The following is a 20,075-nucleotide window of genomic DNA, read 5'->3' on the forward strand; positions in this document are numbered from 1 at the left end:
AGATGCTGCAGGAGCCGCTTGTACCGAGGTTCCCCTTTGCACTGGCATTGGACACGCAGGGAGGGTGGGGGTGGGACCCGCAGCCACCCCCAGGGCAACCCCGCTCTGCTCAGAGCCCCCCAACAGCACAAAGACGGGGGGGACGAGAGGAAGGGCCCTGAGGTGGTGTGGGGGTACACGGGGCAGCGCTGAGCGGTGCCACCAGGGGCGGGGTGTGGGGGGGGGTTTGACCTGTGCAAAGAGCCCGGGTGGCAGCAGCCGGCGCCACAGGGACTGGAGTGACCATCCCAGCCCCGGTGTTGCTGCTGGAGGGGTCCCTTGGGCACAGGGACCCCAGGGCCAGGGCTGGTGCCCCCCTCCACGCAATGTGACAGGGCTGGCACCTCCCGTGGGGAATGTGCCCCCCCACGACAGCAAACCTGACCGTGGAGGTAGAGACTGTGCCCAACAGGGACACAGAGCCACAGCCACATCCCTGAGCCCAGTGCCCAGAGCTCCAACCACCACCAGCCATGGGCAGCGGCTCCTGTGCAAGACTGGGACCCTCTGCCTGCAGTGCCCAGGGGGCACCGGATGGGCAGCGCATCCCTGTGCTCAACGCATCACCCCCACCAACACCAGCACCTGAGCGGCAGGTCCCTGGGTCCAGCAAGGAGGGAGCGGGGTGGGTGCTGCACTATGAGACGTGGGGAGCAGGGCTGGTCCCCCTGGGTGCTCGGTGGACATGCAAGCCATGGGGAGGGTGAGGAGGGCAGCTCCTGCCTCCTCCAGCAGTGCAGGGGCTGCAGTGGGGTGCGGAGGGGACACAATAATTACAGGGCTCAGACAGGCCTGGGGGGGACAGAGCAGGACCAGCTCCTGCTCATCCCGGGCCTGCTTCAACGCGACGGGATCCTCCACCAGTGCCTCCCAGCGCGGAGCCGCAGCTCCAGCCCCGCGGCCGCCCGAGGCCAGGGCCTCACCCGCAGCTGATCCCAGCCCCGGCTCCAGCGCTGCCGCTGCTCCGTGGGCCCGGACCCTGCACCCGGACAGGGGCTCCTGCGCTCACGCGTCCGACAAACAGCTCTGGATGCGGTCGATCCATTGCTGCGCCCCCGGCACGTCCTGGGCACAGAAGTTGTAAACGCGCTTCGTCGTCTTCAGCTGCAAGGGAGGAGGCAGGAGGTGAGGGGGGAACAGGGCACCGCAGACCCCAGCCCAGGGACTCTGCAGACCCAGCGCTGGGGCACCGCACACTGCAGCCCAGCACCACACTCACATCGAAGAAGGCTTTCTCATCCACCGTCTTGGGTGCCCCCATGGTGGGGGTCCCTGGGGTGATGGACTCCACCTCGGCCAGGTCAATGACTCCTTTGCACTCCGTGTCCATCCGGCTGTCATAGTACCGCAGCTGCAGGGAGACGTTCCGAGCGGTCAGATCACATGGGAGGGATGGAAGGAGGGACAGAGGAAGGAGACAGGGATGGATGGACGGATGGGTGGATGGGTGGATGGATGGGTGGATGGGTGGTTGGATGGATGGATGGGTGGATGGATGGATGGATGGATGGATGGATGGATGGGTGGGTGGGTGGGTGGATGGATGGATGGATGGATGGATGGATGGGTGGATGGATGGATGGATGGGTGGGTGGGTGGGTGGGTGGGTGGATGGATGGATGGGTGGATGGATGGGTGGATGGGTGGATGGATGGGTGGAAGGATGGATGGAAGGATGGATGGATGGATGGGTGGATGGGTGGATGGGTGGATGGGTGGATGGGTGGATGGGTAGGTGGATGGGTGGATGGGTGGGTGGGTGGGTGGGTGGGTGGATGGGTGGATGGGTGGATGGGTGGGTGGGTGGGTGGATGGGTGGATGGGTGGGTGGATGGATGGATGGATGGATGGATGGATGGACGGACGGATGGGTGGATGGACAGATGGGTGGATGGAAGGATGGATGTATGGATGGAGAGAAGGATAGATGGAGGCAGGGAAGAAAGGAGGGAGGAAGGGATGGGTGGATGGATGGAGGGAGGGATGGAAGGATGGATGGAACAATGGAATGATGGAACAATGGAAGGACAGAGGGATGCAGCGATAGAAGGATGGAGGGATGGAAGCACAGACAGACCCCAGGCCTCCCTGCCCCTCCATACCTGATGTTTGGTTTTATCCAGCACGAACCAACGAGGCTTCCAGGGTTTCATGAAGGCTCCTTTCTTGTACAGAGACCCCTCGTAGGACCTGCAGGGACAGGGCAGCGCGTTAGGGTGGGAGGGAGAGGAGGGATGGAGCACAGCTCAGTCTGTGGCATCAGTAGAGCCAGGAGGAGACCGTGGTCCCACAGAGCACCCACAGAACATCCCCCCCACACCCCGGGCCCTGCTCCTGCCTGTTCTCGCTCTCGGACGTGTGGAACTGGCTGTAGAGGGTGCTGGTGCTCCTGCGCCCACCCGGCTTCCCGCTGGACGGGGTGGACGTGCTGCTGGTGTCGCTGTCCAGGCTGAGGTTGAGCGTGGAGCCCACGCCGCTCTCCTGCAGGTACACCCCGAGCGAGCGGCGGTGGTGGGACAGGCCCGAGGACATCAGCAGGGAGCTGGGGGTCTGCGGGAGCAGAGACCACAGTGTGAGGACAGTGCTCAAGTACCAGCACCGGCACCTGCTGCATGGGGCACCCTGGGCACAGCCACCCCTTCAGCCCCTCCATGGACCTACCCTGCTGCCCTCCTGCCGCGCCTCGGTGCGCTGGGAAGCTTTCACCTTGTCCCACGTGTCCTTCCAGCGCTCTGGAATCTGCCCCAGCTCCATCTCCAGGTTGTGCAGCTCCTGAGGGGGAGTTCAGGCTTCAGAGCAGGAGGGGACAAGACCCCTGGGACCACTGTCACTGCCCTGGGGCTCAACCAACACCAACCCCACCACAACCCCACCGCTGGGACACCAATGGCGCTTCCCCAGGGGCTGTGCTCACCTCCAGCAGTTTGGAGATGGCGTCGGGCTCCACGCGGCTCCGGTTGTCGTAGCAGGGCCAGATGATCTTGCGCTTGGTCTGTGGGGCTCCGGTGTCCTGTCGATCCGTGTCCTCCACCGGCTCCGGCTGCCCCTGTGCCAGCTCCCAGTCATAGGAGGGGCCCTCGGAAAGTGTCTCCTCCGTGTAGTAATCCCACACTTTCAGGTTGGAGATGTTGCTGTACGGTCTCAGCACCTGCAGGAGCACAGGGTGATGCTCACGGAGGGCAGGACATGGCACTGGCCACGCTGCAGGGACATGGCCTGGAGAAGACTCCTTAAGGAGAGACCTTAGAGGAGTTCCAGTGCCTAAAGGGGCTACAAGAGACCTGCAGAGGGGCTTAGGACAAGGGCCTGTAAGGACAGCACAAGAGGGAATGGCTTTAACCTGCCAGAGGGGAGACTGAGATGAGCTCTTAGGCAGAAGCTCTTCCCTGTGAGGGTGCTGAGGCGCTGGCACAGGGTGCCCAGAGAAGCTGTGGCTGCCCCATCCCTGGCAGTGTTCAAGGCCAGGTTGGACACAGGGGCTCGGAGCAAGCTGCTCTAGTGGAAGGGGTCCCTGCCCATGGCAGGGGTTGGAACTGGAGGAGTTTTAAGGTCCCTTCCAACCTAAACCGTTCGATGACCCTAAGGGGCCTGACTCTGCTCATGCTCCCCAGGGTGGCAGACAGCCCCTTGGTGGGCAAACACCTTGGTCCATCCAACAAGGGACTGCTCCTTCAGCTCCATGTAGGTGCTGAGGTGTGCAGGGCAGGACTGAGCTCTCACCTCCCCATCCTCAGGAGCATACATGTAGTTGAAGAAGATGGGGGCCTTCTTGTTCAGGCGGTCGATGTAGTCCCAGATGGACTTGTAGACCTGCTGGCTCTTCCTCTCCCCCTTCTCCTCGTACAGGAGGCCTGAGGGGAGCAGAGAGGGGATGAGGTGTTCTGTGAGGACACGGTTCTGTGCTGCCATCCCTGTGTGCCCACACACTGCCCTCACCCAGCTCGATGCGCTCGTAGTCCGAGTCCAGCAGGAATGTCCGGAAGCGGTTGGAAATGTAGTGGTAGCTCAGGAACTTCAGGTAGTACTGGCTGAACTCGAACTCCATGGGGAACTGCAGGTGGATCTGCAAGGAGCAGCCTGGGTGAGACCCCCGGGACACACGGTGCTCTGGGACCATTCCCTGCTGCAGGAGGAGCTCCTGCCCCCGGTGCTCCCGAGATCCCGGTGCTCGGAGCTCACCTGGTGCACACAGTCCAGGAACTGCAGGAAGATGGGAGCAAACCCACTGCTCTGCCCGGCCAGGGTCTGCGCCCCGCGGTGGCTGAAGCGGTGCCCGAAGCTCAACCACTCCTTCTCCACGAGCAGGCGGAAGCCTTCCAGTGTCCGGTAGTAGGGGTCAGACAGGAGCTGCACCAAGGACACGACCTGGAGGGACAGAAGGGGCTTGAGATGCTCCATGGAGGGGTGATGGCCATGGGCAGATACCGTGTTCAGCATCTGGAGGGCTCCTACCTGCGTGGTGATGTCCCAGCCGTCCTCCAGGCTGACCAGCACTGAGGAGCCCATGTCCAGGAGCTCCACCACCAGCACTGAAATCTGCAGGATCTTGTGGATCTGCAACGTGAGGGACAAGAGTCACCAGAGTGCAGGAAGCTCGTCTGCTGGGCCATGTGCAAATGGAACATTCTTCCTGGAAGTGACTGAGCCAAACGGAGCAGAGCCCAGGGGTTACACAGGGCTGTGACACAGAACCCTGATGGAGTGAGTGCAGAGAAGGCCCATGGAGCTTCTGCAAGGGCTGGAGCAGCTCTGCTCTGGAGCCAGGCTGAGAGAGCTGGGCTGGGGCAGCCTGGAGAAGAGAAGGCTCCTGAAGGGGAGACCTGAGAGCAGCTCCAGTGCCTAAAGGGGCTGCAGGAAAGCTGGAGAGGGGCTTTGGCCAAGGGCCTGTAGGGACAGGCCAAGGGGAATGGCTTTAACCTGCCAGAGGGGAGACTGAGCTGAGCTCTTAGGCAGAAGCTCTTCCCTGTGAGGGTGCTGAGGTGCTGGCACAGGGTGCGCAGAGAAGCTGTGGCTGCCCCATCCCTGGCAGTGTTCAAGGCCAGGTTGGACACAGGGGCTTGGAGCAAGCTGCTCTAGTGGAAGGGGTCCCTGCCTGTGGCAGGGGTTGGAGATGGATGAGCTTTAAGGTCCCTTCTAACCCAAACCATTCCATGATCCTATGAGTCTGTGACAACTGACCTGTGACAGCCACTCAGACTCCTCCAGGGAGCGTAGGTAGGCGATGCTGGGGTCCGTGGAGGGGCAGCCAGGCACACAGGCCTTCATCAACTTCTTGAAGCTGGCCTTGACCTGCCGCACGTCGAACACCTCGATGGGAACCACCTCCCAGTGCTGCAGCGGGTCCGGCTTCACACCCTGAACAAGGAGACAATCCATGCTGTCCTCAGACACCCCAGCAGAACCACCACCCCCAAATACAACACTAGTGTGTTCAGTTCTAGGCCCCTCACTACAAGAGAGACATTGAGGTGCTGGAGTGGGGCCAGAGAAGGGAATGGAGTCGGTGCTGGAGCACAAGTGTGATGGGGAAGGACTGAGGGACCTGGGGGGTTCAGTGTGGAGAAGAGAAGGTTCAGGGGGGACCTGATCGCTGCCTCCAAGTGCCTGAGAGGAGGATGGAGCCAGGAGGGGCTGGGCTCTGCTCCTAAGGAACAAGGGATGGGACAAGAGGAAACGGCCTCAAGCTGCCCCAGGGCAGGTTTAGATGGAGCTGAGGAACAATTCCTGCCCCAGAGGGTGCTCAGGCATTGGAACAGGCTGCCCAGGGCAGGGCTGCAGTCACCGTCCCTGCAAGTGTTCACACAGCGTGGAGACGAGGCCTCAGTGCCATGGGGCAGTGGTGGCCTTGGCAGTGCTGGGGAACGACTGGACTTGGATGACCTCAAAGCTCTCTTCCACCCTGCCTGGTTCTATGCTCCTATCAACCACATGTGTGTGTCCCCCCACCGGTGATGCCGCTGGGGTCACCTTGAGCTGGGACTTGTCCCCAATGATGTAGAGCGAGGCGCGGTGCGGGCGCAGGAACCCGGGCTCGGCCGTGCCGTTGTGGTGGGTTCCCAGCAGGTCCTTCCCCGCCAGGCGTGACCCGATCTCCACGTTCAGCGCGTAGCTGCTCATGCGCCCGCTGGCCCGGATGCTGCCCCACTTGCCTGCGGGACAGCAGCATCAGGAGGGGTTCTGGGGGTCCCAGCAGCATTGGTGTCCATGCCCCCCCCCCCCCGCCGGGCTGACGTGGGGGCCAGCAGCTCGTCACCACATCACCCAGCCGTGGCCAAGCCGCTGTCCCCCGCGGCACCCGGCAGCACATGCAGGAGGCGCTGGAGCCAGGTTTGCTTTCGCTCCTCTCTCCTTGCTGGGTGCTGTGGGAGTCCTGCCTGGTGCAACCCAACCCAACCCACCCCCGGCACCCCTGCACCCATCACCCCGCCCCGCCGCCACCACCCAGCACCAGCAGCGTGCAAGGAGCCCAAAGCAAACCTGAGCAGAGGAGTGGGACGGGCTGGGATGGGCTCAGTACTTACCCCCAGCGCCGGGAGCCAGCGACATGCTCAGTGAGGTGTTAGCGGCCCGAGAGGGGGACTGGGGTGTTAGTGGTGTGAGGGGTGGGGTGTGGGTCGGTGATGGGTCAGCACCAGCGAGGGGTATGGACGGGGGTCAGTGATGGGATCAATGCTGTGGTTAGCACTGGTGTGGGGTGTGGAGGGGGGTCAGTCTTGTGGTCAGCCCCAGTAAGGGGGGTGCGTATGGGGTGACTATTAGCACCTTTGAGGAGTGTTTATGAGGGGCCGTGTCATGGTTAGCACCAGTGCAGGGTGTGTATGGGGGTCGGTGACTTGGGTCAGTGTCACGGTTAGGACCGGTGAGGGGTGACAGGGGGTGCATGGGAGTCAGTGTTGTGGCTAGCACTGCTGAGGGGTGTGAATGGGGGTCAGTGTCATGGTTAGCACCGGTGAGGGGTGACAGGGGGTGCATGGGAGTCAGTGTTGTGGCTAGCACTGCTGAGGGGTGTGAATGGGGGTCAGTGTCATGGGTAGCACCGGTGAGGAGTGACAACGGGTGCATGGAAGTCAGTGATATGGTCAGCACCAGTGTGGGGTGTGTATGGGTGTCAGTGGTGGGGTCAGTGTCATGGTTAGCACTGGTGAGGGGCGATAAGGAGGTGCATGGGGGTCAGTGTTGTGGTTAGCACCAGTGAGGCGTGCATGGGGGTCAGTGCTGTGGTTAGCACCGGTGAGGGGTGTATGGGGGTCAGTGCTGTGGTTAGCACCAGTGAGGCGTGCATGGGGGTCAGTGCTGTGGTTAGCACCGGTGAGGGGTGCATGGGGGTCAGTGCTGTGGTTAGCACCGGTGAGGGGTGCATGGGGGTCAGTGCTGTGGTTAGCACCGGTGAGGGGTGTATGGGGGTCAGTGCTGTGGTTAGCACCGGTGAGGGGTGCATGGGGGTCAGTGCTGTGGTTAGCACCGGTGAGGGGTGTATGGGGGTCAGTGCTGTGGTTAGCACCGGTGAGGGGTGTATGGGGGTCAGTGCTGTGGTTAGCACCGGTGAGGCGTGCATGGGGGTCAGTGCCGTGGTTAGCACTGGTGAGGGGTGTATGGGGGTCAGTGCTGTGGTTAGCACCGGTGAGGCGTGCATGGGGGTCAGTGCCGTGGTTAGCACTGGTGAGGGGTGTATGGGGGTCAGTGCTGTGGTTAGCACCACTGAGGGGTGTATGGGGGTCAGTGCCGTGGTTAGCACTGGTGAGGGGTGTATGGGGGTCAGTGCTGTGGTTAGCACCGGTGAGGGGTGTATGGGGGTCAGTGCTGTGGTTAGCACCGGTGAGGCGTGCATGGGGGTCAGTGCCGTGGTTAGCACTGGTGAGGGGTGTATGGGGGTCAGTGCTGTGGTTAGCACCACTGAGGGGTGTATGGGGGTCAGTGCCGTGGTTAGCACTGTTGCAGGGGCTGGCGGTTCCGTACCTCGAGGGGTGTCGCGGCCCTTCGCCGACGCGCACTTTGGGGTGGACAGGGTGATGACTTTAGCTCGGTGACCGAGCCCTGGCAGCACAGACAAAGCGACTCAGCGAGGGCACCCAGCGAGGGGACCCACGCTGCCTGGACACGGGGTACCTGGGGCCCCAGGAGCAGCGGCTGCAGCAGTGATGGGGATGAAGGAGATGGTGGCTCCAGGTGCTCAGAGGGTCCCTCCCTCCCTCCCTGCAGCTCGGAGCTCGGGGTGAAGGAAGCATCTACTCTACACCATTGCCCCGAGGCAGGGCCTGTGTGAGGCCCCAGAGGCAGAGTTCCCTCACACATCCTCACCTCCACGGCTAATAGAACCAGGCCCATCGTCCTTCCCTCCCATCACCTGCTTCATGAGCGATCCCAGCTTAGGCTGTCTCTTGTCGGCGTGATCTGTAGCACCAACAGAACGTCAGCTCTCGTCTTGCTGGGCTGCTCTGGGGTTCTCCCACCTCACCCCCCAGCACTGCTCAGGGTGGAGGGCAAGGGACCAGAGGAAGCAGCACAAGCAGGAGCGCCGGGGCTGGGACCCAGCATGCAGGGACACCTTCCAGCGGGAGCCCCACCACGGCACCCACTGCAGCAGCACAAAGGGGGGCTCAACACTCCTGCAGCTCTGCTTCAGTATTGGGGGTCACCCAGGCACTGCCACAGCCCTGCAGCCCCTGCTCTGAGCTCCATCACCACCATGCCAGGTCTGCCACCCCAATGCTGGCCTGACACCCCCTCCTTTAGCCACGGCTCTGGGCATGTCCCCAGCATGTGCCAGAAGGGGCTTTTGGCACATCCTCTCCTCCCCAGGCTGCAGGGAGCCCCTGGCTGGGTCCCCATGGTCCCTCTGGCCCCCAGTGAGCTTTGGAGCAATGATGGGGTGGAATGGTTGGGACAGAGGATGAATGACACTGGAGTGGGACAGTGATGGCAGCTCTGCCACAGCTGAAATGGGCAGGATGCTCACAGAGCAAAGGAGACACAGACTTACCGAGGCTTCCCATGACAGCACCGGGTGCCAACAGTGCTGAGAGCTCAGCTGGCAGGGCCTGTCCCACCAGGTCCTCAGCAAGCACCCAGATCCAGTGCTCACAGGTCCCAGGCCATTGGGGTTCCCCAAAACAATCCCAACCTCATCCACAGAGGCCCAGCCGGAGTTGGGAGCTGTGGAGCAGCCTCTGCTGCGTCCTCTGAGGTGGGCCATGGGGGCCAGCAGCTCACCCGGTGTCAAGGGTGTGGGAGGGACACCACGACCCATGGCTGCAGCCCTGGGGCACGAGGACGACCCCTCCTGTATCCCTGTCCCCGAGCTCCTCACCTGAGCTGCTCATGTGAGCCGAGGTGAAGCCACTGAGCGTGTTGCGCCCGCTGGCGTCGGCGTAGTGCGGCATGGAGTTAATGACAGCCTGCAGGTACTTCTCCTGCTCCAGGCTCGTGGAGTCTGCCTGCGAGGGGCCTGGGGGAGAGTACCAAAACCACTGTGAGACATGGGGAGGGCTCTGCAGCACGGCCCCGCCATGGGCAATGCCCTGGGGATGGAGGGGACAGAGGGAATGGAGGGGAAGGAGGGCACAGGGGGTACAGGCACCTGCAGTGGGAGCATTCTGGGACTTGAAGAGGCCCACGACGCCCTTGCCATGCAGCCCCCCTGAGCGCAGCAGCACGGCTTTGGTGCGGGAGTTCCTCCAGCACACCACGGGGAAGCGGTTCTGGCGGTAGCAGCGGGAGATGCGCTGGATCGTGTTGTCCTGGATGCTCTGCGGCACGATGAGCAGCCCGGGGTAGCTGCAGGGCAGAGCAGAGGTGCTGCGGAGCTCGGTGGGGTGCAGGATGAGCCCCCTCGGCGCCCACAGCCCAGCTCAGAGCCCGCTGCCCTCCCTGCCCCGCAGGAGCCGCCCCGGCGCTCACCTCCGGCATATGGCGTACATGCGGTTGACGGTGGAGATGCGGAAGGGCTCGCTCTTGGAGCGGGTGAGGCTGCTGCTGAGGGTGCCCAGCCCCAGGCGCTGGTAGTCCCGGCAGCAGGCCCGCTCCACCAGGTGGTTGATGGTCATCTTGTCCGAAGGTTTCATGGTGGTGGTGGGGGTCAAAGTGCTTCTGTCCATCTCTTCAGACACTGCGGAGACAAAGGGGTCAGGGTCCAGCACTGACAGTGTCCCACGTGCTCCTGGTGGAGGTGAACGGGCTGGAGGCATCTCCCAGCCCACCACAGACAGGGCAGGAGCTCCATCCCACCACTTCCACCTGAAATGGTGAAGCTCAGCTGCCCCAAAGGGCTGGGCACTGGACTTTAGGGCGAGAGCCTTCACTTGTGAGGTTAAAAGCACAGAGAAGTCAGCTTCTGCCTGAGGGCTGGCGTTAGAGCAGGTTTTTTTGGTGCTTTCACATTGCTTGATATCACTGAGAGATGAGGAACAGCCCAACACTGACCGGCCAGAGCTGCTCCACCAATGGGTCCATCTCCTCCCATAGAGGAGAGCAGCTCCAGAGAAGCTGTGGCTGCCCCATCCCTGGCAGTGTTCAAGGCAAAGTTGGACACAGGCCCTTGAAGAAACTTGCTCTAGTGGAAGGTGTCCCTGCCCATGGCAGGGGGTTGGAACCGGAGGACCTTTAAGGTCCCTCCCAACCCAAACCATCCATTGTGAAATTCTATGATCTCCATGGCATACAAACTATCTCCATGAACAGAAGGGAAGATCCCAAATCAGCCATGTCCAGTCTGCTGGACGAGCCCCACACCAGCAGGAGGGCCAGGTCCCCGCAGGCACCATTCCCAACTGAAACCCTAAATCCCATCCACCACATCTTCTCTGACCAGCCTTTCCACCCAGGAAGGTTGTCACCTCCACACAGAGGACTCCTTCCTGTCCCTTCTCAAACCAATCAAGCTCTTCTCATGTCTAACCTGACCTGACTGCAGCTGAAATTTGGGACTTCTCATCTGAAGAGCTGAGACCAAAGAACTCCCTCCTCTCCACAGGGCTTGCTGGCTACTGAAAGAGTGTCCCACAAGCAGATGAGAGCTGGTGGACCATTGAGAACTGGGAGAGGTGAGCACGGCGGCAATGCAGGGAAGCTCCTGGTGGCCATGACCTGGAAGAAGCTCCTGCCCCATCCAAGAGCCCACTCCCAACCTGAGATCTCATCCTCGTTGTCCTCGGGGAAGTGCTGGCTGCCCCTCTGCTCCCACATGGGGGGGGTGTACTTCTTCCGCGTCACGTACTGCCGCCCAATGGTCTTCTTGGCGTTTTTCACCAGGTTTTTGGAGAGCGTCCTGGACCAGAGAACAGGCTGAGACCCCCACCACCACCTCCCGTGGCCACAGCCCCGGCACAGCCCCACGAGCAGCCCCGAAGGGTTGAAGACACCAACACTCAGTCACACCGAGAGCGAAGCAGAGACAGGCGCGTCCCGCACCACCGCCTGCAGGCGCGGGGTGGTCGCTGTCACCACAGGAGGGGAGATGCCACCTCATGGCTCCCTTGGCTGTGGAGGGCACCGAGCAGGGGCAGAGCTCCGAGGTTTGCCCGTCTGTGGATGGAGCTGCCAGGCTGGGCAGGAGCCCCAGCCTCCTATCCCGAGGGAAGCCTTGTCCTGGCTCTAACTCTCACCTCCACACTGGAGCTCCAGCAGGCACCGAGCCAGCTTGTCCCTGGAGGCTCTAGCTTATGGCAAAGGCCAGAGCCACCACAGGGAGGTTTCCAGCCTGCCCATGGCTTGTGGAAGGTGACCTGCTCCACACCACGTAGGACAGGGAGAGCATGGCTGGGTTCAGCCATTCCTTAGGGCATCCCATGGAAAGCAGGAAGGGAGACCTTCCAAAACCCTCGGAGATAAGGCTGCATGGTCAGAATAGGCTCCACATGATGCAGCTCCAGAAGGCAGGAATTCCTGAAGCAGGAATGTGTCCTGCCCACACACAGGACCTCATGCTCATCACCTCCTCAGTGAGCTCATGGGCTCAAAGGGGAACAAATGAAGGAGACATGGGATATACATCCCACAGGGAATGGCCACGGCCAACCCTGGACAAAGCTACACTGATGAAAGACTTCTCAACATTCACCTGATCAAGACAGGGCTCAAATTGAGACTTTCAGGTGCCTTGTTTGGCTTTGTGAAGTGGGTGGTGAAGGACTCCAACTGCTCCCTGCACGTACCAAGGGAGGGAGAGCCTCAGGACAGAAGAAAAACATTGTCCTGAGAATGAATGCTAAGGCATGGAGACTCAAGAACGGGAGAACCAAGGTTTGTAGATAATGTGGGGCACTGGAAGCAGCCTTGGAGAGAGGTGACAAAGCCCATCTCACAAGTTCAGACACTGGAGACTGTGCCCAGGCCTGGCAGCTCTAGAGGTCTCTGGAGGTTAGTGGTAGAGGCACAGCTCCACGTCGTGGGGCCACCACAGTGGCACGGAGCACAAGGGTGGCTGATCAATGGATCAACCACCTCTGAGCATGGTGCTGCCGTGGTGAGAGCACACCCTCAGACCTGGAAAAGGGCATTCCCAAGAGACAAGCCCCACACCACATGCAGAGCAGGTTAGAGGAAACCCTGGGAGCAGCCAGAATCAATGCCACCTCGCAAGCTCCCACCCAGGCTGAAGGCATCTTACGTGCTGGAATGGCCAAGGTGCCCGAGGGACATGACCCCCACTGCCAGGCCCTGGAACATATCGGTGACCTGCTGGGAGCTGAGTCACAAACACACGGGAGAGGGGCTTAGAGCAGGGCACAGCAAGCGAGCAGAGCAGCACCGAGCCCAGCCGTGCCTGCCCCTGCCACCGAGCGCAGGGTAGGGGCTGGCTGCAGGGCAGCACCTCCACAGCTCCACCACCCCCAGCGCTCCCGTCCTGCAGCACAGCACAGCCTGGTCCCTCACAGCCCTCAGGGCTTGTGGGCTGGGGAATGGGGCAGGGATGCCGTGGAAGTGGACACCCCGCTTCCCACTTCTGACCGGTTCTCTGCTGGGTGCGCAGCACGTGTCCCCCGCAGGGACAAGTGGAGACCCTGCACCAGGAGAGGCCCACAAGCAGAGGTCCCAGGGACCTTCACCCCCAGCCAGGGGGGTTCTGCCCCTCTCCCAAGCGAGCCCCACTCAGCAGCTCTCTGCAGGTGTACAGAGGAGGGAGAGGAGAAGCCGTGCCAGGGTCGGGTGCCCCAGCAGTACCTGAGCGAGGGGTTCTTCTCCTTGGCCTTGGGCTGCATGGCCTGCTTGGGCGACTGGCCCACGGTGAAGGCGAAGGTGCCACGCACGTGCTGGGGGTAGCGCAGCTTGTGCAGGTGCTTCCGGAAGATCTCGGCGCTGTCTGAAGCCACCTCCTCGTCGAAGGCGATCTTCAGCAGCTGCAGGACACAGGCGCTGGGTCAGGCTGGGACAGGGCTCTGGAAAGGGCTCGTCCCACAGCGCAGGGCACAGCTCAGGTCCCAGCTGGGAACAGATGTGAGGCTGCGCTGCTGTCCCCCTGTGCCAGTTCCTCTGTCCCATTCCCCTTCCTCCTGGAGCCCCCTCCAAACCCAGCACTGCTGCTCCTCAGCTGTTCCCAGTGCCAGTCGCTGTGGCTCACAGCGCAGAAGATGGGCAGGAAGGAGCAGGCAGTGTGGTTTAGGTGCTTTCCTCCAAGCACAAGTATCCCAAGATGTAAAATGCTGAGTAACTCCTCGTGTTGTGACACCTCTCCCTGGTCTATTTCTCTCCCCCACAGCCTGCTGCAAGGCTTTGCAGAACCACCTCCTAGAACACTGTGTGGGGATGTCTCACCCCTTCTCAGAGCTCCAGCAGACACTGGAGCAGTTGGAAAGAAGTTTACAAGCAAGAAGTTGCTCCTTCTTACAAGAGGATTGTGACTGGAGCAGCTGTGGAGCCAGGCTGAGAGAGCTGGGCTGGGTCAGCCTGGAGAAGAGAAGGCTCCTGAAGGGGAGACCTGAGAGCAGCTCCAGTGCCTAAAGGGGCTCCAGGAAACCTGGAGAAGGTCTTTGGGCAAGGGCCTGTAGGGACAGGCCAAGGGGAATGGCTTTAACCTGCCAGAGGGGAGACTGAGATGAGCTCTTAGGCAGAAGCTCTTCCCTGTGAGGGTGCTGAGGCGCTGGCACAGGGTGCCCAGAGAAGCTGTGGCTGCCCCATCCCTGGCAGTGCTCAAGGCCGGGTTGGACACAGGGGCTTGGAGCAAGCTGCTCCAGTGGAAGGTGTCCCTGCCCGTGGCAGGGGTTGGAGATGGATGGGCTTTAAGGTCCCTTCAACCCAACCCATTCCATGATTCCACGGTGCTATGAAACCACCACAGCTGGGTAGTACCTTGTCCCAGGAGCTGGTGGAGCCGTGGCCACACACCAGTTCCATGCACAGGAGCACCCACAGCCCCTCATGGCCTCACCTGGAATGTGCACGAGCGCAGCTGCAAACCCTCCTGGATGAACTGATCCACCTGGGCCTGGACATTGATCTTCTTCTCTTTGGTCAGTGAGGCGATGGGGAAGGACCTGATCACCACCTGCTCCCCCACTGGGCAGAAGCATAGAACAGGTTAGACACGGCCTCAGCCCTGTGCAAGCCCAAACCAGGTGTGCCATCACCACAGGGAGGATGAAGTGGCCAGAAGCAGGCTGGACATTCAACAGCCAGCCCACGGTGACTTGTATAGGATGCCTTGGATGGGCTTGAGGAATCATCATCTACCACATGTAGAGAGCAACAGCAACCACCTCCTTTGTAGTAGTGGGGCACAATCATGAAGTTTGTGGTGGTTGTAGAAGCCCCCAGCAAGGCCCAGTGTTAGCTGGGAACCCACTCAAGGGGGTTCTGCAGTCCTGAGCTGCAGCCCTGCTCCAGATTTGCTCCAGCCACCTCCTCCCCAGGCACCACCAATGCCAGGAGGCAGAGGACACAGGACCTTACCCAGGGGGTCGGTGGGAGTGCCTTTGAAGATGATGCGGTACGTGGTGAGGAAGATGGCTCCTTCTGCAGGGAGCAGAGGTGGGCCACCAATATTCCCTCCAGCAGCTTCCTCCCGCCCATCAGGCATGAGGTACACGCGGAGCCCTTCCATCACACACTCCTCTCCCACCAGCAGGTTGGGGCGCAGCAGCTTTGGCTACAAGGATGTACAATAGGAAGTTCAGGCCCATGTATACTGTGGAGGGGGATTTGAAGGTTCCCACAGCACCAGAACCTTCCACAGCAGCAGGCTGGCTCCATACCTTCTGGATGGGAGGAAGCCTCTTGCTCTCCCTGTGCACGGCATCCAGTGTCTCTATGTGCATCTGCACGATATCTGTGGACAAACATGAAGACAGAGATGGAGAGCAAAGTCCTGTCCTACACAGCACCCAAGCATGCTGCCAACCCACCCTGTAGCACCTTCTCTTGCCCTTCCTACTGCTTCTTGCAAAACCATCTCCTGAGCAGCCCCCTGGGGTGATGTGGAAGGATTCCCAGTGCTACCACAGAGTTACCCAGTGCCCAGCACTGCTGCAGGGTGTATTACCAGGGATCATGACGTGCAGCCCCTTGAGGTGCTCGTTGGTGACTCCACTCTCGGTGCAGACTTTGTCCACGAAGCGGTTGATGAACCTCACCACGTAGTTGGCCACATCCGAACTCTCTGCGTCCTCAAAGCCACTTTCTGTGTCATAGCTCTCAGCCACGCTGCCAGCGATGCTGCCATGAGGAGCAGGAAGAGTCAACCCTCAACATCTCCTCTGCTGTGTCCTCACACCACACAGAGCCCAGGAGAGCTCCTGCTCTTGATATGAACCCAGCAGAGCTTCCACCATTGACACAAACCCAGGAGAGCTCCCAGTCTTGATGTGCACCCAAGAGAAGTTTCACCCTTGATATGAACACAGGAGAGCTCCCACTCTTGATATGAACCCAGGAGAGCTCCCACCCTTGATATGAACACAGGGAAGATTCCACCCTTGGTATCAACCCAGGAGAGCTTCCACCCTTGATATGAACCCAGGAGACTTCCCACCCCTGATATGAACCTGTTACGAACCCAGGAGAGCTCCCACCCTTGATATGAACCCAGGAGAGCTCCCACCCCTGATATGAACCTGCTACGAACCCAGGAGAGCTCCCACCCTTGATATGAACCCAGGAGGGCTCCCACTCCTGATATCAACCCAGGGGAGCTTCCACCCTTGATATCAACCCAGGAGAGCTTCCACCCGTGATATGAACACAGGAGAACTCCTACTCTTGACATGAAACACCCTTGGGCACTGCAAGCTGCTTGCATCCTGCTAGCCACTGAACGATCCCGATGCCCTGAGTGCTACTGTGTCCCACCCCACTCCCCAGCCCTGCTGACCTGTTGGTGACAAAGCTGTTGCTGACACTCTCCATGTCGCCCAGGCCGGAGCTGCGGAGCAGGCGGTTCTTGCTGGTGTCCAGGGGCAGCAGCAGGTAGCTCATGCGGTTGGCGTAGTGGATGGCCTGGCTGAAGACAGTGCTCTCCTCCTTCTGGATCAGCTCCTGCTGCTTCTCTCTGCTCATGGTGGGCCACAGCCTCAGCTGCTCCGATGCTATCTCCAAGGCCGACTTGGCTTCCTGTGGCTCCTCTGGGCTCTCCTGAAGGAGATGGAAGATCAGTCACCTTCATGAACAGACCTACCAGCCTTCCCCCAGTGTTCCATAGAAACCTCACAGAACCTCAAGCCAGTTCACCCTCCTTGACCCGTGGACCACAGGGCCCCTGTGTCACTGCTGTCACCTCCTCACCTCATCTGCGTGGTTCTCCTCGCTATTGTCCAGGTACAAGGCTCGGATGTGGTTCTGCACGTCGCAGTAGAACATCGCCTCCCAGAACTGGATGTTGGTCCACACCACGTGCTCCTGCACGCAGCTGTAGGCGAACTGCGTGATACCTGGGCTCAGCTTCTGAGGAAGCACAAGGGGGAACAGAACTTCAGCACAACCTGTCCTCAGTTCCCACCCCTGCAGCCTTCAGGGACTCCCGAGCCTGTGGGGACTGTGCGGGGTCAGGACATGAGGACACTGCGGATACTCACTCGGCAGAAAGCAGTGACTAGTGGCAGGAGAGCAGCTGCAATCCCATGTTCATCCATGGCAGTGCAGTCCTGGAGTGAAGAGAGCAGAGCTTACAGAGGCTTCACCACAAGACCCCCAGGCTCCTGTGCTCTGCTGTTCCACAGAATCGTGGAATGGGTTGGGTGGAAAGGAGCCCTAAAGGCCATTCAGTTCCAACCCCCTGCCACGGGCAGGGACACCTTCCACTAGAGCAGCTTGCTCCAAGCCCCTGTGTCCAACCTGGCCTTGAACACTGCCAGGGATGGGGCAGCCACAGCTTCTCTGGGCATCCTGGGCCAGCGCCTCAGCACCCTCACAGGGAAGAGCTTCTGCCTAAGAGCTCATCTCAGTCTCCCCTTGGGCAGGTTAAAGCCATTCCCCTTGGCCTGTTCCTACAGGTCCTTGTCCCAAGCCCCTCTCCAGCTTTCCTGCAGCCCCTTTAGGCACTGGAGCTGCTCTCAGGTCTCCCCTTCAGGAGCCTTCTCCTCTCCAGGCTGACCCAGCCCAGCTCTCACCCTGTCTGCATGGGCAGACAAGCTCTCCCAGCCCTGCCCTACCTGCAGGCAGCAGTTCATCATGCGGATGATGAAGTCAAACTGCTGGTGGTCCAGCACTGCCCGGTTCTGTTGCACATGCAGGTTCAGCTCCTGGGTCAGGCAGTGTCGGGCCGCTCGGCCCTTCATGGCACGCAGCACTGCGGGGAAGAGCTGCAGAGAAAGAAGTCATGGAGGAGAAAGAGGGGTTCGGTGGAGCTCTGGTCACAGAGTTAGCCCAAGGACAGCCCACAGTGAGGGGGCTTCACATTCTGGCTGTTGGCTGGCGCCAGGGTGTCTGCAGGCAGCTCACTGCACTTGGATGGGGAGGCAAAGCCACAAACCCACGCAGAGGAAGGTGAGGAGGACCCAGCCTGGTTATTTCCCCAGCTCAGACCCTGCAGAGCAACCTCCGTCTCTCCTCTCCTCACCCACCAGCTCCTCAGGACCCCCCTCACCTTTTTGGCTTCCAGCATCTTGTTCTCAAAGACGTAAGAGATGCAGTTCCTGACCACCTCCAGGCGCCGGGCGCTGTTGGCCAGGGCATTGCCATTGCGCTCCATGATGGCAGCTGGGGAGAGAATCCCCTGTTAGTGCAAGCAGGGGAGGAGCTTCACCCATGGTGGGGAGAGAGCATGGAATTGTGGAATGGTTTCGGTCCAACCTGGCCTTGAACACTGCCAGGGATGGGGCAGCCACAGCTTCTCTGGGCACCCTGTGCCAGCGCCTCAGCACCCTCACAGGGAAGAACTGCCTTATATCCAATGTTAATCTCTCCTCTTTCAGTTTAAACCCATTCTCTCTCATCACAACCTGCCCTTGTTGAAAGCCCCTCTCCAGCTTCTTCCCCTGTTCTGCATGGGCAGGAACTCATCCTGAAGGAATACTATGGGGTCTTCAACCATCCCCTATGCTGGCTTATAGACCCCAGGGAGCTCTAAGCACCCCAAGGGGGCAGAAGCAAATGTGGACAGTGATGCTGCTTCTTCAAAGCGCATTTTACTCCTCACATGGGACCCTCAGACACACCATAGTGTGACAAGAAGCTGGTACACCACAGTAAAACTCCTCCTGGGCAGGGAGGTCCCTCAGCACAGACGCACCGATGGGGGGCCCCGACGGCACCATGCATTTCTTCTCTGCCTTCACAGCAGGAGGAGCTGTCTGCAGCTTGGCGGTGGCCTGGTCGATGATCCACTGCACTGTCCCCTCATCCAGCCGGGGGAACGGCTTCTGGTGCAGGCGCAGGTGACAGCCCTCCGTGGGCTTCTGTACCTTGTGCATGGTCACCGCGGGGTACGGGTTCTCCTGGAACACCAAACACAGCCTCTTGTCAGGCCTGTGGACACCACGGGTCCTGTCGCAGGGCAGGAGCCCCAGGAGATGCCCCCATCCTTCAGCAACCTCCAGTGCTCTGAGGCCCAGCGCTCCCCGAGATGGTATCTACAATCCCTGGACAACCCCCAGGCCTGACGGCAGGTCCCTGGGCAGTGATGCTCGAAAGGAGCCTCAAGGACAGGTCACTTTGATCCTGAACACAGCAGTGAGCTAAGTACTGTTCAGAAGCTCCATCATGAGATGGCCAAAGGCCCCACAGGTGCTGCTCTGCTTTCAGAAGACCTTTGCTGGCCAGCCCTGGATCAGGCAACAAGGCAGTGGCTGCCCCAAAGCAAAGGCATGGAGTGCTGGACGCCCATGTAATCCAAAAGTGAGGAATCCCGCTCCTGGGAGTAGCTCACACCAGCCAGATACTGCTGGGTACATCAAGGAGTTACAGAATGTGTGGGGTTGAACGGGACCTTAAACCTCCTCTGGTCCCAACCCCTTGCCACAGGCAGGGACACCTTCCACTAGAGCAGCTTGCTCCAAGCCCCTGTGTCCAACCTGGCCTTGAACACTGCCAGGGATGCGGCAGCCACAGCTTCTCCGGGCACCCTGTGCCAGAACCTCAGCACCCTCACAGAGAGGAACTTCTTCCTTAGATCTGAACTTCCCCTGTTTCAGTTTGAACCCATCACCCCTTGTCCTGTCACTACAGTCCCTGATGAAGAGTCCCTCTCCAGCATCCTTGCAGCCCCCTTCAGATACCAGGAAGCTGCTCTGAGGTCTCCACACAGCCTTCTCTTCTCCAGGCTGCACAGCCCCAGCTTTCTCAGCCTGTCTTTGTGTGAGAGATGCTCAAGCCCCTGATCATCCTCGTGGTCTCCTCCTCGTGACAGGTCCCTCCCACCACAGCATCACACACTGGGAGCATCACTTCCAGCAAGACCTTATGGAGGGAGCACAGAGCAATGGGGCTCAGGCCCGAGCAGCTCCCCCTGCACTGGGACCTCCAGGACTCACGTTCTTGTAAAGCTTCTCCGCCAGCTCCTTGATGTGCCTCAGGATCTTCTGCTTGTTCCCTTCCTCTGCACGCATGCGCTTCACTTCGTAAGCCACGAGCTGGGGGCAGAGGACACAGGTGAGAGGAGCAGCTCCCGCAGG

At 60.6% G+C, this 20,075-nt stretch overlaps 1 protein-coding gene across 8 annotated transcripts in view; it reads right to left on the bottom strand.

Moving 5' to 3' along the window:
• Positions 1 to 214: 214 nt before the first annotated feature.
• Positions 215 to 20,075, bottom strand: part of SBF1 (SET binding factor 1) — a 58,335-nt gene continuing 38,474 nt past the window's right edge. For 2 of the 8 annotated variants that reach the window (XM_061468612.1, XM_061468611.1), the window contains 30 exons: positions 19,935 to 20,033; positions 18,695 to 18,899; positions 18,050 to 18,162; positions 17,616 to 17,765; positions 17,040 to 17,108; positions 16,750 to 16,908; positions 16,340 to 16,599; positions 15,512 to 15,684; positions 15,225 to 15,298; positions 14,923 to 15,118; positions 14,402 to 14,529; positions 13,198 to 13,373; positions 11,163 to 11,302; positions 9,937 to 10,144; positions 9,617 to 9,813; positions 9,347 to 9,484; positions 8,338 to 8,430; positions 7,996 to 8,073; positions 6,007 to 6,188; positions 5,218 to 5,394; positions 4,492 to 4,593; positions 4,219 to 4,404; positions 3,976 to 4,102; positions 3,760 to 3,890; positions 2,954 to 3,187; positions 2,701 to 2,811; positions 2,378 to 2,589; positions 2,142 to 2,229; positions 1,259 to 1,390; positions 215 to 1,143 (listed from right to left, as the gene is read on the bottom strand). In XM_061468612.1, the coding sequence (XP_061324596.1) occupies positions 1,045 to 1,143; positions 1,259 to 1,390; positions 2,142 to 2,229; positions 2,378 to 2,589; positions 2,701 to 2,811; positions 2,954 to 3,187; positions 3,760 to 3,890; positions 3,976 to 4,102; positions 4,219 to 4,404; positions 4,492 to 4,593; positions 5,218 to 5,394; positions 6,007 to 6,188; positions 7,996 to 8,073; positions 8,338 to 8,430; positions 9,347 to 9,484; positions 9,617 to 9,813; positions 9,937 to 10,144; positions 11,163 to 11,302; positions 13,198 to 13,373; positions 14,402 to 14,529; positions 14,923 to 15,118; positions 15,225 to 15,298; positions 15,512 to 15,684; positions 16,340 to 16,599; positions 16,750 to 16,908; positions 17,040 to 17,108; positions 17,616 to 17,765; positions 18,050 to 18,162; positions 18,695 to 18,899; positions 19,935 to 20,033 (4,437 nt within the window). In that variant the 3' untranslated portion in view covers positions 215 to 1,044. The remainder of the gene's footprint in view (positions 1,144 to 1,258; positions 1,391 to 2,141; positions 2,230 to 2,377; positions 2,590 to 2,700; positions 2,812 to 2,953; positions 3,188 to 3,759; positions 3,891 to 3,975; positions 4,103 to 4,218; positions 4,405 to 4,491; positions 4,594 to 5,217; positions 5,395 to 6,006; positions 6,189 to 7,995; positions 8,074 to 8,337; positions 8,431 to 9,346; positions 9,485 to 9,616; positions 9,814 to 9,936; positions 10,145 to 11,162; positions 11,303 to 13,197; positions 13,374 to 14,401; positions 14,530 to 14,922; positions 15,119 to 15,224; positions 15,299 to 15,511; positions 15,685 to 16,339; positions 16,600 to 16,749; positions 16,909 to 17,039; positions 17,109 to 17,615; positions 17,766 to 18,049; positions 18,163 to 18,694; positions 18,900 to 19,934; positions 20,034 to 20,075) is intronic. The other 6 variants (XM_061468615.1, XM_061468614.1, XM_061468618.1 and 3 more) reach the window with 3 other exon arrangements.

This window comes from Pezoporus flaviventris, unplaced genomic scaffold, assembly GCF_033815535.1.
Source record: "Pezoporus flaviventris isolate CSIRO_AGI_PZ_B2104156 unplaced genomic scaffold, CSIRO_AGI_Pfla_v1 ptg000049l, whole genome shotgun sequence".
Classification (NCBI taxonomy): Eukaryota; Metazoa; Chordata; class Aves; order Psittaciformes; family Psittacidae; genus Pezoporus; species Pezoporus flaviventris.